The sequence below is a fragment of the Natrix helvetica genome, assembly GCF_964273705.1.
Source record: "Natrix helvetica genome assembly, chromosome: 2".
Classification (NCBI taxonomy): Eukaryota; Metazoa; Chordata; class Lepidosauria; order Squamata; family Natricidae; genus Natrix; species Natrix helvetica.
The window spans coordinates 149,611,356-149,628,127 of NC_138552.1; the positions used below are offsets into that span (position 1 = coordinate 149,611,356).

The 16,772-nt window shown below is 38.6% G+C and overlaps 1 protein-coding gene and 1 long non-coding RNA gene across 4 annotated transcripts in view; one reads left to right on the top strand and one right to left on the bottom strand.

The window, feature by feature from the left end:
- The window catches only part of LPIN1 (lipin 1), a 73,890-nt gene extending 58,379 nt beyond the window's left edge, over window positions 1-15,511 (bottom strand). The window contains exon 1 of one of the 2 annotated variants that reach the window (XM_081940114.1): window positions 15,461-15,511. In XM_081940114.1, the coding sequence (XP_081796240.1) occupies window positions 15,461-15,508 (48 nt within the window). In that variant the 5' untranslated portion in view covers window positions 15,509-15,511. Of the gene's footprint in view, window positions 1-565; window positions 668-15,460 lie in introns of those variants that run through there. The other variant, XM_081940115.1, reaches the window with a different exon arrangement.
- Window positions 663-6,677, top strand: LOC309385567. 2 transcript variants are annotated; one of them, XR_014174249.1, is made up of 3 exons: window positions 663-775; window positions 5,327-5,455; window positions 5,628-6,670. It is a non-coding gene; the product is annotated as an uncharacterized lncRNA (long non-coding RNA). The 2 variants fall into 2 exon arrangements; XR_014174250.1 differs by having other exon boundaries at window positions 685-775; window positions 5,214-5,455; window positions 5,628-6,677.
- Window positions 15,512-16,772: the final 1,261 nt, after the last annotated feature.

Sequence of the window (16,772 nt, forward strand, 5' to 3'; positions counted from 1 at the left end):
GTACATAACAATTGCCAAGTGTGATGAGGAGAAAAAATGCTTTGGTCTTCCAAGATGCCAGGCAATTTTGTGCCTGGGAAGAAAAGAACACCCATTATGGTGGTTAACCTTGAATATTAGGCTCAGATTTTATATACATACAGACATGTCTGTGTAATATTTCAGAATTTCGTTCAATTAGAAGAAAAAATGTAATCTTATTTGGTCCTCCTTTTTTCTCCATACCCAGCAGCAGCAAAAAAAAGAGATAGTTTTAAATGCTGCTGGAAGAATACATTTCCCCAAAACAGGGCTCCCTGGGACAACATCCCAGTATAATAATAATAACAATAACAATAATACCCTTTTTACATTTCTTTCTTTGCACAACGCTTCTGAATACTGGAAACGGGCATGGCTAGTCAATGGCGAGGCACAAACCATTGTCCATATATAAGCTGCACCCACCTCTAGTTGATGCCAGTTTCGCTATCCCGCCCCCACCAAATTTGCAGAGGACCCTCTGCAAAGGCGAAGGGCTCTGTCTAAAAAGGAAGGGCAAGGCGAAAGGAAGGAGAGGAGCCACCTGATTTTAATTCGGCGGGTCCCGTTCGGCCGTCGGGATCCCCCCCCTCAGCAGGGCCCTTCGCTTCTGAAGTTGCTCTGCGCTTGGTCGTTGCATTGTGACTCAGCGCCAGGAGGAGGAGAACTGAGGTGATCCCTCCGGCCAATCAGAGGGCCCGCCTGGCCTCAGCCGAACACCCAGCTCGGCAGGAAGGAGGCGGGTCGACCAAATGTGAGTATTTGGGTGGTGCTTTTGGAATGTTGTTTGCCGGAGCTTTTCGGGCACGTGTCGTGTAAATAAATACCATTATCCGGAGGCCGGCGTGAAAAAAACATTGCTGGGATCGTCGGAGGCGCTGGTTTAATGGGCAGGCGGAACCCAGAGGATTAGATAGATGGATGGATGGATGGATGGATGGATGGATGGATGGATGGATGGATGGATGGATGGACGGACGGATGGACGGACGGACGGACGGACGGACGGACATGATAGGTGATAGATAGATCGACCGACAGATAGATAGATAGGCAGACAGACAGACATACATGATAGATAGGTGATAGATGATAGATAGACAGACAGACATGATAGGTGATAGATAGATGATAGATAGATAGATAGATAGATAGATAGATAGATGATAGATAGATAGATAGATAGATAGATAGATAGACAGACATGATAGGTGATAGATGGATGGATGGATAGATAGATGATTGATAGATGATAGATAGATGATAGATAGATAGATAGATAGATGATAGATAGATAGATGATAGATAGACAGACATGATAGGTGATAGATAGATAGACAGACAGACAGATAGACGTTAGAAAACGAGGTGATTTATTAACACTTTTAATAAAGAAAGGGGGGACGAGGTGATCATAGGGCTAGTCAATTACGCCTTGGATCCACATGGTGCTTATTTGTGCTGCCCCAGAAAATAAAAAGAAGAAACCGCCATACCTTATAAAAATAGCAAATGAATCCCTCCATCCTGCCCGAGGGGCAGGCTTCTCTGCATCTTCAATTTAATAAAGGCTTATTCCCGGGTGAGAGCATGGAGAACTGCTTTGTTGAACCTGATGTGGTAATTTTTACAAGGCTTCTCTTCCGGTTGAGCGTTAAAAACCCTGGTATTGTTGCTTTGAGCAATCACTCTCTTTATTCTGATGCAAAAGGAAGCAACCCAGTGGCCCTATTTGCTTGGTCTGGCATCAGAAATACTCCTAGAAAACTAACCTTGGTCGAAGCAGCAGTTTTAAAGAAATTGGTGGGTAGTGCCTTAGTGATAAAAGCGAAGATAGGAGAATAAGTTCACTCAAACATCTCTAGGTCGAAAGCAAGATGAGAAAAAACAAAGTTGCTCTTAATATATTAGACAACAACTGGATGGCTTATAAGAGAAAGCAATTCTCTCTTATAAATTTATGCATCACCTCATTCACCGAGTTTTTGCTTATGATATCTTCAGGTGTATCTCAGAAAAGTTCTGTGTTTCACAACAGAAAAAGTAACTGCCTTTTTGGGCACTCCCCACTCTTGTAACTGTTCAATAATTGGCAGGAGTAATTTATTAACATTTTTCAAAGGAACTCTAGGCCATAAACCAGAGGTCCCTGACACAATCTTATTTGTTCCCTGTGCCATCTGTCTGGCAAACTTGCAAGATTCGTTTCTCTTGCCATGTACATGTATATATCCGAGATAGACTGTTGTTTCTCTGTATCATATAACATGTGCTCCTGGACAGAAAAGGGGGATCACATGCTTCAAGATGTTGGGTGAAGAAGAAAAGAGAGAAAAGGGGCTTGCTGAGAGTTCCTGAGTATTTTATACTCTCTGTTTGGCCCCACCTCTCTGTTTCTTGTTCCTGTGTAATAAATGTATTCTGATTGGTTGTCAGACTGCCCGAGGGGATGGGTGACTTAGCTAACTTTGTAGGTTGTGTATCTTTTGAGTCCCAAGCTTGGTTGAGTTCCCAGATGCCATGTGGTGAGTTTCTGTAGAAGGCTAACCCTACCTTTGTTATGTAGAGTAGAGTAGCTCAGGGCCCCTAATGGCCCATTGACAAAAGCGGGTGCTATTAAGAGTGAGTCTGTTTCCTGCCTAAAAAAACATGTTTTTCCATTTCTTATCCAGGGAAATATAATATTCTGCCTTTTCAATATTTCCCAGGATATTTTATTTTTCTAGAAGAGGGGTTGGTGCTAACTTCCTACAGCATAATTTTGTATTTATTTATTTTGTCATGTTTATGCAGTGTATATTAGTGGTGGAGACCCTTTGAGAGCCGTATGCAACAAAATTTCATTTTAATGTATGCTGATTAGTATATGTTCAAAGTGACAATAAAGTTATTCTAAGACATTCTCAGTCTGCGGGACACGCCAACACCAGAGTCTCTATGCCACAGTGCCTCGGGGAAGTTTCTTTATTTGCACATACAATCAATCATTACTGATTTTTCCTGCTGTAAAAGTCATGGCCTTTCTAGAGTGATTCACTGGTTTTATATGTCCTTACTACATGAGACCAGTCTTGTCTATCTTGATAGGATCGCTAGAAGCTTCTTAAGATAGTGACTTCTGTCTTAAACATCCTGCAAGAGTCTGTGATTCAACTTCATAATGACTCATTCCCAGTAAGAGGTCATACTGGCCAAGCAGATGGAAACTAAAGTCCATCAAAACCTGCAGGACCACTGGTATTGGAGGCAACTGGACTTTCTTGGGTTTTTTGAAGACTTTTCTTTCACTTCTCATCCAAGAAGCTCCTTCAGCTCTGAAACTTCTTGCATGAGAAGCAAAATGTCTTCAAAGAAAAACAAGAAAGTCCAGTTGCCTCCTGAAAAAGCACTTTTGGGACAACCGTGACCTCGATGAGTGAGATTCTCCAAAGACTCTAGTTTTGGCCTCCTCCACATTTGAGGTTTCATAGAATATTTCAGTCTTCACACTAGAGATAGTAAGTTTTCACTTACTGTCAACCACAATCTTTACACTTCCTGTATCATAATCCCAGCCTACACTTTAAAAATTTGAATATCCTGAAAACATGATACTGAGACAACATGCTATGCCTGCTTATTCAGTTTAAGATCTATATATGCACTTTAATTTAAGCATTACTCTGACCACCCAGAATTCATGTTTACTTAATTGCCAAAAATACCCATGAAGCCTTGGATACATTAATACATTGTAGTAAGCATAAATCCAATTTAAAATGTAAACTTCTAGCTGTACAGATTTGGTGTAGCTCTGATCGCATGTTTTGTATGGTTCCTGCTGCTAACTCAGGAACGTGATTTCTTAATCTGATCCTTCCTGTTATTGATGGATTGCAGCAGAAGAAGAAACAAGTAAAAAGCAACAAGACCTATTGCTGGCCCGTTATTGCAGGAAGAGAATGGGCAGGAATTGAGTGAACACATTAAAAAAAATCCGGATCTTAAGTAACATCCTCCTAAAGTTCTGGGAATATTCATTTTCAAACATTTGAGTTTTAGAACCTTTAGCAATTCAGCACTTACAGCATGCATCATAACATTTTGTATAGGCAGTCCTCGGCTTACAAACATTCATTTAGTGACCATTTGAGGCTACAGCAGCACTGAAAAAAGTGACTTATGATAGGTTTTCACCTTTGCAGCATCCCCCTGGTCATGTGATTAAAAATTCAGGCACTTGGCAACTGGCATTGTGACAGTTGCACTGTCCTGGGGTCCTGTGATCACCATTTATAACCTTCCCAGCTAGCGTCCCACAAGCAAAGTCAATGGGAGAAGCCAAATTCACTTAATGACTGCATGGTTCACTTAACAACTGCAATATTTGCTTAACAATTATAAGGGGGGGATAGTAAAATGGGGCAAAACTCTCTTAACAATGGAAAATTTGGACTTGGTTGTGGTCGTAGGTCAAGGACTAACTGTATAACCATTTTCACATGTAGGGTTTTAAAAAGCAACCTTTCCAATACATTGAAATACATAGTCAGCCTTAGCTAAATAGGATGCAAATGCACTTAGTTCTTCGCCCATTCGTAATTGGCCTACCCATTTTCACTTGCAAATCATTTAAATCCTGAAAACAAATTCAGTCTCCCACATATTTCCCAAAGCTATCTTGATTTATTTATTATTTAAAAAAAATCAAAGAGGACATATAAACATGTTTAAATACAGTAGCTCTCTCGCCTGAGTCCTTAGGTGGGAATCTTAAGAAATAGTAGGTATAATTTAGTCCATATTTTGTTGAAGTATTAAGTTCTTCCTGGAATTCCTACTGCAGAGTGGTTAATTGGTTGGGCTTGTCTTTATTTAAAAAGTGTGTGTGTGTGTGTGTTAGTGACTCCCTGGGTTATCTACTGACATTTTTCCCATTTGTGGGATTATCATCTACCTTCTATCATCAGGCAGAAGGCATCAAAGTATAGCCAGCCGAACAAACAAGTTTAAAGATAGTTTCTATCCTCGGGTTGTGAGACTTTTAAATACAACCACAATCACTCCATGCACACGCTAGTTTTTTTTCCTTTCTTTTTTCGTTTCTGTTATAATTTTGCACCAGTGAGGTTAAAACCAATTTCGTTGTATTTGAGAACAATGACAATAAAGATTGTACTTATACTTACTTATTATCCTGGGGTTTTTTTCAGATAGTTAATGTCCGGAACTTAGTTCCCACATTTTGCTCCTTAAATTGCAAGAACTGGATTTCCTTCTACCAGTCCTGACTTTCTATGTTTTGAAAAGAGACTGTCCTTCCTAGGTGGACTCTGATAATATCAAATGTATTGAATTACAAGAGGACTAGAAAAGAAGAAAGAAAAAACAACCGTTTGATTGGATGGACTCGATTTTAACTCCTGTTCCAGTTAAAGGATAGAGGAATTATCAGGTAAGAATAGCTAAAGGATTGAGAGTCAGAGATGGCAATTCGGTAGTTAGTTAGCTTCTTGCTTCTTCAAAAGGTGACAAATTCCCAGGGTAATGTTACAGGGTTTAGTTTCCTTCGAATGAGTCAGCACTGATGATTTACAGTAACCTTTTCATATGAGTTTTATTTATAGATGCAGAGGTCAGTGAAAAGAAGCAAACAACAGGCAGCAGAGTCGCTTTTCTCACAACAGACTTTTGAAAACCACCTGTGTCAGTCGTGTACAACCTAAACCACAGCCTGGTTTGGGTTTTCACCCACACCTTGACAAATTAAAATGACCAAATTGGTCCAAAGTCCTCCACTCCTTCATCTTGAGCAGTGGCTGCCACTGTCTGAAGACAGACTGTTCCGAGCTACCAAGGATTCAGGCTGTCCTCTTGCCATGCTCCTCCTCGCTTAGTTGCTCCATTTTAGGATTTTACTGGTTTGGTCAAGTGGTAAAAGCACCAGACTAGAAACCAGGAGACTGCAGCTTCCTTTACATTTATTTTTATTAAACAGGTTTTTTTTATTTAAAAATTGACATTTTCCTTCTATACAACATTTCCACATTGGTATACATCTATTATTATTCCCACCCTTACTTCAATCTATACATACCTATACATGTAATTTCAATATCTTTATATGCATAGTAAAATATTCATATATTGAAATATAATCATTCATTATGTGTCATTTCCATTAATACAAATGTATTACTATTTTCTAACTCCTATTTAATCTTTAACCTTTACACCTATTCTCTAACCATTTATACCAATCACTCCATAGCATATAAAAATCTGTTTTTCCTCTATCTTTAATTTCTTTTTGTGAGGCTATCCAACTCTACACACTCTAAAACTTTCCTTATCACGTTTTCCTCTGATGGTATATCGTTATTTTTCCAAAGTTGTGCATACATTATTCTAGCCGCTGTTGTAATATGTAAAATCAAATATTGTGTTTTCCTATTGTACTTCCCTGTAAATATTCCCAATAAAAAGTTTCATGTCTATTTGCTGTTTAGTTATTTTTTTCTAGCTAATTTCTTATTCTAGTCCAATATTGTTTTGCTTTTGGACACGTCCACCACATATGATAGTATGTTCCTTGGTTTTGCTGCATTTCCAGCAGAGGAGACTGCACATTCCAGTCCCACCTAAAGTATGAAAGCTGATTGGGTGACCCTGGGCCAACCACTCTCTCAGCCCACCCACCTCATTAAGGCTGCTGTTGTGGGGAAAATAGGAGGAGGAAAGAATATTAGTATGTTCATATGCTGAGTTATTTATAAAAACAAGAAAGGCAAGATATAAATAAATAAATTAGGAATAGAATAGAATTAGAATTAGAGTAGAATAGAGAATGTCCTTGACTTACAACACTTCATGTAGTGACCTAATGGTCACATGATACAAATTCAAATGTAACAAAAAATGTCCATTGTGGGAGCTGGGTTTGCTAAATAATTGCTGTAAAAATTGTCATAAAATCAGATCCAATTCAACCTACAACCGCAACAGAAATTCTGGTCTCAGTTATGGTCATAAATCAAGGACTACCTGTACAATGGCAACAGTTTATAGGGTTTCTTAAAACCATTATTAATAATAATAATAATAATAATAATAATAATAATAATAATAATAATAATAATAATAATAATTTGAATTTATTAGCCGCTCCCTTTCCAGGCAGGACTCGGGGCGGCGTACAATGGAGCATATAGAACATAAAACATGTGTACAAACACATAAACATACATATATACAAAGACACCATGCACGGAGGAGGTAACAAATTACAACATTTAGACAGTTAAAAATCACCATTAAAATACCCCAATTGTAGGAAACCCAATATACAATTAAAATTTAAAATTTAAAAAGACAGTCAGGAGGAGTAAGAAAAATTACGGTTGAGCCAGGCCAGATAATTGAAAGAGGTGGGTCTTCAGCTGTACACGGAAGGAGCAGAGATCGGAAGTAATCCTGATGTCACGGGGGAGGTCATTCCACAGGGCTGGGCCCATCACAGAGAAGGCTCTGCTCCTGGGTGTCGCCCCCCGACTCTTTGGCGGACGGCACCCGGAGAAGTCCCTCTCTGTGTGAGCGAATTGGTCGTAGGGATGTATGGGGCAGGATGCGATCCTGCATGTAACTAGGCCCTGTGCCATGAAGCGCTTTAAAGATCATAATCAAGACCTTGAAACGCACTTGGTAGACCACAGGAAGCCAGTGCAGCTCGCGCGGAGAGGTGTTACAGGGGAGTATCTAGTCCTCCCCATAATCACCCGCGCGGCCGCGTTCTGGACCAACTGTAGTCTCCGAGTGCATCTCAAGGGAAGCCCCATGTAGAGAGCATTGCAGTAGTCCAGGCGAGACGTCACTAGCGCATGGGTGACTGTGCGTAGGGCATCCCGGTCCAATAAGGGGCACAATTGGCGCATCAGGCGGACCTGATGGAACGCCCCCCTTGCCACGGCTGTTACATGGTCATCCATGGACAGCCGGGCATCTAGGAGGACGCCCAAATTGCGCACCTGTTCCATGGGGGCTAGTTGCACGCCCCCGATGGCCAGAGATGGAAGCACCTGGTTGAACCGGGAGGCCGGAAGCCACAGCCACTCCGTCTTGGAAGGGTTGAGTTTTAGTCGGTTGCCATCCATCCAGACCCGTACGGCCTCCAAACACCGGGACATCATTTCGACGGCCTCATTGGGGTGGTTCGGGGTGGAAATGTTGCATTTAGGTGCATATGATTTAATGTCCGTGTATCAAGAAAAATGGTAGAAATAGAAATTTTTAAAAAATAGAAAAGGTAATCATACAACAGTGGTACCAGCTATAAGAGTTATGGTTTACATCCTGATTCAGCATTGGCACATAATTTGCCTTCAACATTTCCTAAGACTGAAAATGCATGCAATACTTTCAGTCAAGTAGAAGTAAGAGCAAAACTGAGTAATGTTTCCATATGTTTAGGGAGAATTTTGTGTGTGTGTGCCTTCAAGTCAGTTATTGATTCTTGACTAGTTCCTGCAGTTTGCTTGGCAAAGTAGAATTAGAAGAGTATATTATTAGAAAGGCAAGTATTGGTCTCCAGCTATTATTTTCTCCTTTTTGTGTTAGGCCCTCAATAAGATTGACTCTGGGATTTGGCATGCATGCAGTGAGTAACCCCAATGTTCCTTTGTTTGGTTCATAGAAATGTTTTACTAGTAGTTCTCGGTTAATGACAATTGGGATTGGAATTTCCATCCCTAAATTACTCGGTAGTAAAACGCAATGTTGTGCAGCACTTAGCAACAGCTGATCTGAGACATCAGACTTCCATTGCTAAGCAAATCATCATGGATTGTCACCTGATCTCCACTTGAGACCTCCTGCTGGCTTCCCCACTGACTTTGCTTGTAAGAAGCCAGCAAAGAAAGCTACAAATGGCGACCATGTGACTGTGGAGCACTGTAGTGGTTGGAATTTTAAGGGCCAATTGTACCACTCCTTCAACACTGTCACAAGTTCAGATGGCCACTCAACAAGTGATTGCTATCGAGGGCCACTATATTTTATGAGTGATGAAGCAATGAAGATTCATTATAATCCCACTTTCCAATAAAAACTTTATTGACAGCTGCTCAATATTCGTGCTTTAAAAAACAAAACAAAATCAAGGCTTTATATCTGGTTGCTTAATTAGAAAATCTTGGTTTAATATATTATACTTTTTTTAATGATTTGGCCAAGCTATATCTATCCAAGGAAAGGTCCATCATGTGCATATCATTAATAAAATGCTGCAATATACTTCTAACTCTGGTTAAAACGGAATAACCATCCAATAAGGTTTTTCATCAGTCAAATCACAGTCATTCTATCATCTGCATATAGATTTGGGTTTTGATTTGTTTGTTTTCTTAGGTAAAAGGCATACCACAACAGCAAACAAATGAAAGGAAATGAAGGATTTCCAGCATATCTGCCAGGCAAAACTCTTTCCATCCTTTTTAAAGCCTTGAAGTTGACTTTGAGCTTCTAATAAGTCTTTCACCGAGCATCAAAGTTATCACTTATAAAGGAAACATCTTGATCAGAAGCAATATCCTTGATCTAACCTTGTCAGACTTCTCTTCTGCTTTATTCATTATACAGTAATTAATCTCTAAGAAAGAGCATGTAGGATCCTAATCAAAATCTTGCTGCATTATCCAACACCCCCCCCCCCAAAAAAAACGGACCAACTCACAAAGTTGATGATATATACATCTACAACATTTCCCTTGGTTTCTATACTTGTTATATATTATTGCTTTAAAACCTGATAACATTGTTTTGATTAGAGCACATCTCCTGTATTCATTTTTTTGGTTCTGATATCAATTTATCCTAATCACAGGATTCCCAGAGGTGGAACACCAATTAAGTTGCGCGGTAGATTATTGCTTTCTGTCATTTGCATGTGATACTTGTTTTGCAAACAGCTAAATTATCGTTATGCTAAATAATAACATTAAGGCATGATGGAGTAAGTTTTACTCAGAACTATCTAATAAGAAAGAGGAAGGAAGGAAGGAAGGAAGGAAGGAAGGAAGGAAGGAAGGAAGGAAGGAAGGAAGGAAATCTCCCTAGTATAATATTCGATTAACATGGCTGTTGTATTTTATTTGTAAAATGTTCATGTTTTCTATAAGATGACCTCAATTTTTCTCAAATTCTTACAGTTCTTTGATTTTGGTCATGGAAGAAGTCTTCTATAGAACAAACTTTCTTGCAGCTTTGCTGCCCTCTAAATAGGCTGCCAAGGTTCTCCCATGAAGAGGTCATAATGTGTTGGAGCCCTGCTTGGATGCAGTAGCACTTTTGTGTGGATCACCATTTTAATATTTTACTAATGCTTATGCATTTATATATTGGAGATGTTGTTCTATTGTTTAGGTTTTATTGAATTTTCGGTAAGCCATCTAAAGTCTGGCTGAGTTTGATAGCCATACAAATGTTTTAAATCTATCCATATATACTACGGTACTAAAACTCTTCTGTCTGTAACTTTAACTGGGCAAAAAGCACATCACAGGGCAAAACTTTTTCAAACAAGGTGCTTCAAATGGGTTAACTTAACAAATGTGCCCAAAATTCCCATGGAATTGATATTTGGCAAATTTTGTAAAACATTTTATGACCTCAAATTATAAAGAGCATTTTTATGACATAATACAAAATATTTTAAAATATTTGCTGTGATCAATTCCTGATGTTTGATTGTGTTATATCTTCCTAAATTTTTAAGAACTATTCAATTATATGAGAAATTCTGCCATTGTTGAAAGTATTGAGGTATCTGGGAACAAAATTGTCTAGTAAATAAATAAAATCCAGAATAGGAGGAAACATTTTAAAGCCATTGCAATGTCTCAGAAACATTATTGAAAATTTATTTTCCTTTAATGTCCTCCATTTCAGCCAACTATTATGTGGCTGTGTTAACTCCTGAATATATCTCCTAATGATGCAGTTTATTCATAGGAATACCATTTAATTTACTTGGATAGCCCAGTTTTACTTACTTAAAGATACATTTACTTTTATCTTTAACACCAATTCAAGAACAGTTGAAGTGTTTTTTGGAAAAGAGAGTTTGTCAGTACCCATAGTATAGTAGTTTGGAAGCAGGGCTTATTTAGTTTAGTAAAGTTCACTTCCAAGGAAGTATGGATTGGATATTGGTCCTTATTCAGATCATTCATAACAACTTGGTTGTCACTTATCTTTTGTTGTTTACCGGTATGTACTTGGGATACAGTGAAAATAAAATGTACAAAGATTTTGACACTCCCTATACTGTGTTTTACCCAACCATGCTTACCGCAAGAAAATCAATATATGTGCTCAAAACCACCCATCAATTATCTTTTGTGTTCTTGTTGCAATGATAATTGCACAATCATATTTTCAAAGAATCTAAGCCACAAAGATTAGAAACACAATTTCAAACCTACTACTTCTGAGAGTGCAGAGGATTTATGCCAGCTTTGTAATATAATCATATGTACATCATTAATTCAGTTCAATTTATTGAGGTCAAAGACAAGTACAGATACTAAATAAAATGTAAGTCAGAGTTAAAATATCTAACTAACTTGAAACCATCTAACTAGCTTTAATATGTGAAACCCATGATGAAGCCTATGTTAAATTAAATGTTAATGTAAACACGAAAATTATATTAAGTGTGATATATTTAAGCTTACAACAAAGAAAAGCTATCTATTAATATAACCGGTGGTAACTTTAAATGAATTAAAGTTACAGGGGTCCTATGTACACATTTCCCTGAAAATATCCCATAGAATTCAGTGGGAATTCAAAGCCCTAAATAAGAGAGAATGTTCAGAATTCATTAAGAGATCAATAGGATACATCCAGACGATTGTTTTAAAATGCCTTTTGCCACTTCATAAGACTGCACAAAATTATGGCCGCATAATTTGTTCTCCAGATATTTTACCTCTGTTTCAGAAACTAGTTTCTAAATCTATGGACCTCACTCTTGTTCTCTTTGACATACTGTGTGCAAAAAAAAAAAAGTTGATTCAGGGGAGCTCTGCATTTCAGAGAGCGCTCCTATGTCATGCAAGGTGTTTGCCAGTTGCATCATTTGTTTATATCTGTCTAGATATCTTGTACAAGACCACTAGGCCTGTGTAGGGGAAGAGCTTTGCAAGTAAGAATGTGGGCGTTCTTTTTCACTTTCTATAGTGCTTTTATCTATTCTTTTTCTCTTCAATTCAAAGTATTGTTTGTATTCTGTTCACAGCTTCTTTAATAAAGTTATTTTTTTTAAAAAAAAACTGTAGAATGTTACTTATTTCCCTTAAGATTTTAAAAGCCCATCCTAAAATGGTAAGCAGGCATTTCCAGTATACTGTACCAGACGTGGGTTGCTCCCGGTTCGGCTCGGACCAGGCAAAGCAGTAGTAGCGGCGGTGGGAGGCTCTGCTCACCCACCCGGACACTTCTGTACATGCGCAGTAGTGTTGCACGCGGGAGCGCAACCGAAACGGTAGTAAAAAAAAATTGGCAACTCACCATAATAACAAACTGGCAAGCAACAGATATCTTTGCTACCTCTCACTTCCAAAGAATTAAAGACTATCTACAAGGTTCTTTCTTTTTTCTACCATTTTCTCATCACAGCAATCCTCAGGCATAGATTATATTGGCAGAAGATCAGTAGACAAGGTCACTCAATGAGCTTCATTCTGAGTGAGAGTTTTACATAAGCCTCTCTGATCCAAATCCAACCTTTTAAACAGCCTTGTTTAAGATCAATAGAAACAACACACAACAACACAACAACTTCCTGCTACCCATTGACATTTTCAAGAGTAAACCCGTTTAGCAAAAGAATACACAAGTCTGACCCAGAAATCTGCGGAAATAATATCTGCATGCATATTGGCTCCTCAGATGACCTCTTCATTCTGCTTCCATTACCTCCACATTCTCTAAGTATGGCCAAGCAAGCATTCCAAGAGGTTGTCATGCAGGTGTCACTTTGCCACACCCCTTGCTCATCTGGGGGAAGAGGGAATGCTTCCTTTTGCATTGTCCAGGATAACGTTGCATGAGCATCCTCACACAATATTACTAACTAGATTGATGGGCCCTCTGGATGTTTGATTATCCCAGTTTATCAAGAACTGTTAACAGATTTTAAACTACCAGCCTTTACTTCAGAAAAAAATAAAGCCCTCAGAAAAGTGACTTCTGGCCTCGTGGTTTGGTTGCACATTAAAATGGCTACTTTGCATATTCTGAATTTGAGACACTGAAGAGCTGCTACCACTTAAGTGACACAGCACTAAATTAGGATTAATTTCCTATTTGAATTCAAGAACTCAAAGCCATCAGACGCTTCTTGCTATTGCAAGTTTCGTGCTAGTTGATGTTGCTGTTAGTTTCAAAGTCATGTCTGAGCCATCGCGATCCCATGGACAATGTTCCTCCAGGTCTTCCTGTCTTCTACCATCCCCAGGAGTCCATTTTTATCTTAATATTTAACATCCACCTGAATTGTTCAATCTCCATTTTTATTTTCACAATCCTTCCTTCCCCCCCGCCCCCCTCTTTAAGTACTTTCAGTGTATCTGAAATTTAATATTTTGGTCTGTTTGATTCTTGAGTCTTCACTTGTGCCTTTCTTATAATATATTCTCTGTAGAAATTAAACATAGAGGCAATATTCCTGTTTGTTTCATTTCCCTTCTTATTCCAAACCGCTCTGTTTTTGCAAATTCAATCCTTATGTTATAAAGTTTCCTCAGAAAAATAAACACAATATGATATTAGAGTTCTGTCTTTCCAAATCCAATTCCACATAAGTGAATCCGGATTGCAGTTAGTCTCCTATTTTGACAGCCTGTTCTAATATCTTATTATTTTAAGGAAGAGCGTTCAATTTCAATTACTATTCAGTTACTATTGCTATTAAAGGAATGGGTATTTTGTCTGATTCTCCACTTTGCCAAGTCCCTATTCAGAAAGAAGACTGCTAAATCCTGTGAGATTTCAGTAATGTTGGTGTGCGTGAGGGCATCTTTTAGAAGTCCAGCAAAGATTTGGCATCCACCTATTGGGTGAAATATTGGTTGAATTACTTTTTTTCAATATTGAAGATGAAGAATTATTACTGGTACTAAACAGTGATGGTCAAAAGTTACCCATGAGATCCAATATGGTACCGCTCTTAAGGCCCACATTTAACTCTACTTTTAAGCATGGAAATTTACTGGGTGACTTTTGGGTAGTTACGGTATTTTGTCTTAGCTCAACCTACCTCAAGGGTTGCTGTTGTGGAGATAAAACAAGCCAGTTTTATTCCAACCCTTTTCAGTTTTTAGGACAAGCCAGAGTATAAATCAAAGAAATAAATCTAATTTTGCTTGCTGATAATTCTTTTACTATCTTGTAATATAAATCTTTGCATATAACTTTAAGCCTGATACAGAAGATTCTTCCAAATATTATTGTTGACTTCAAATCTTTTCAGACAGTAACAAATTTGCTGAGATATACTTTCTGAGTAGACATCAGTATTTCTCCACTTCAACAATGTTACAATGTGTGGACTTCAACATCAGCTATGGACTGATCGACATAAATCTTTATAGCTGTACTTCAGGATGAAGTGTGTAATGTAAGAACAGATGTTGCTACTACCTCTTTGAGAGCCTTCATTTCTGAGCAGTGACAAAACAATTGTGGTTGTGCTGATGAACTAATCAACCTATACAGAAACCATATCAGGTGACTAAGATGAATCATTTAGATAACTTTGACCTATTGAAAGAGAAGGAGACTATGAGACTCATGGTTTTCTCAACGTGATTTTCAGATTTTAATCTCCCTTGTTTATGAATGTGACATGTTGACATTGCAGGACAAGTTGTGAGAGGTTTTGTGGCAATCAGGACACTCCAGGCATGAGGAGTATGATAAAATCCTTCCACCATGACTTTTTGAATATCTATTTCTGAAGTCAGATATTAAACTGATAAGAACAGATACTACACATGATCTTAGCCAAAAGGCCAAGAAACGAGAAGAGGCAGTGCAGTGGCTGAAAAGTTAAGATGCCGGGTTTGTCAGATGGAAAGCTGGCAGCCCAGGTTCAGGATCCGAGTGGCACGCAACAGGATGAGCTCCTGACCTTACCCCAGCTCCTGCCAAACTAGCAGTTTGAAAGCATGCAAATGCAAGTAGATAAATAGGTACCATTTCAGTGGGAAGGTTAACAGTGTTCCATGTTGTCATGCTGGACACATGACCATGGAAATGTCTTCGGACAGTCCTGCAGTGCCTTGAAACAGAGATGAGCCTCGCCCCTTATAGTTGGCAACAATTAGCGGAGTAAAATCTGCAGGGACTTTTTTTCTTTTTACGTTTGAAGGAAATACAAATGTAAAAAGAACATACTTACATTAACATTACGAGTCCAGACATCTCTGATCCAGCCAGGATCTTTCATCAGTGGAATCTAAAATTCAAGATAAATGTTTAATTAACACCATGTAGAAAGTCGGTTCCCCCACTCCCAAAGAATGAAATATTTTGAGAAATATTAAAAAGATCAGAATATTATATTTCCCTAGATGACAATTGGAGAAACATGTTATTTAATGGCAGAAAGCAGCCCCCACTTTCCTTAATAGCCCATAGCAAATGTCAGCACTTTATCAAAAGATAAAGAGCTTATTGAAAGGGAAGATTAGTATCTAGATAGCTCCATTCGTAGGCAAAGCAAATACTGCAGGCAGAAATCCATTCAAGACAGGATATTTTGAAACTCCCTGCAGCAAAGTCTGAACAAAGGCAGAATGGTAGGATTAGAAGCAAGCCCCCTCACTCAAGATCCAAAACAGGATGAAAGCCCTTAAGCCACAATAGGAACTGCCCAATACCCTTTCAGAACACAAGCCACTTCATTGCACCATCCCAGAGCAGTTCAAACTTCACCTGAGTGCTCAGATAAACAATAAACCAGAGGTAAACCAGATTAGCTCAGACAAGCACCTAGGATTTGCATTTCCTCTTTTGCATATAGAACCAGCTATGACCCCTACATAACCCTTACATGACCCCATAGGAGTCTGACAACAGCCAATAGAATGCATGTTCTTGCACAGGAACAGGAAGCTCAAATACAAAGTTCAGAGTAGGTACAAAAAACCCCACACTCTCAACTCCATTTGGTCAGCTGCCCAGAACTACAAATCCTTGTGTGGTTCTGCTTCATCATTAAACTTTCTTTCCAACCAGCCTCCATGTTTCCAGTGTCTTTCCCCCTGGCTTGGAACTGAACTACATGGATATTTCTTCCCACAACCATAGTGACATAGTAATTATTTAAAAGGGACAGCACTCTTATCTGTGGAAGTGTGAAGTTTTACATCTCTACCACAGCTACATGTGCAAAATTGTCTCCTTTCTCTACTTGGCCAATAGAAGTGTCCCAGTGGATTTTTTTTAAAAGCAGTTTTGCTGACTTAAGATGAAGTACCCCTATTTTGGCAATCTTCCATGTCCCTTGCAATCTCCTGTACTTTTGAAAGTGATTTCTGAGAATTGGCAAATCAGTTGGGATATGACACAGAGAGATGCTGCAGAAAGAAAAAGAAATAGAAGCAATGCAACTTCTGAAGTTTATCTATGTATAATAATCCAGTACTATGACATATCTGCATAAGCATGGACCTGGGGTTTTATTTTCCCCTTGTGATAGTTCTATATTG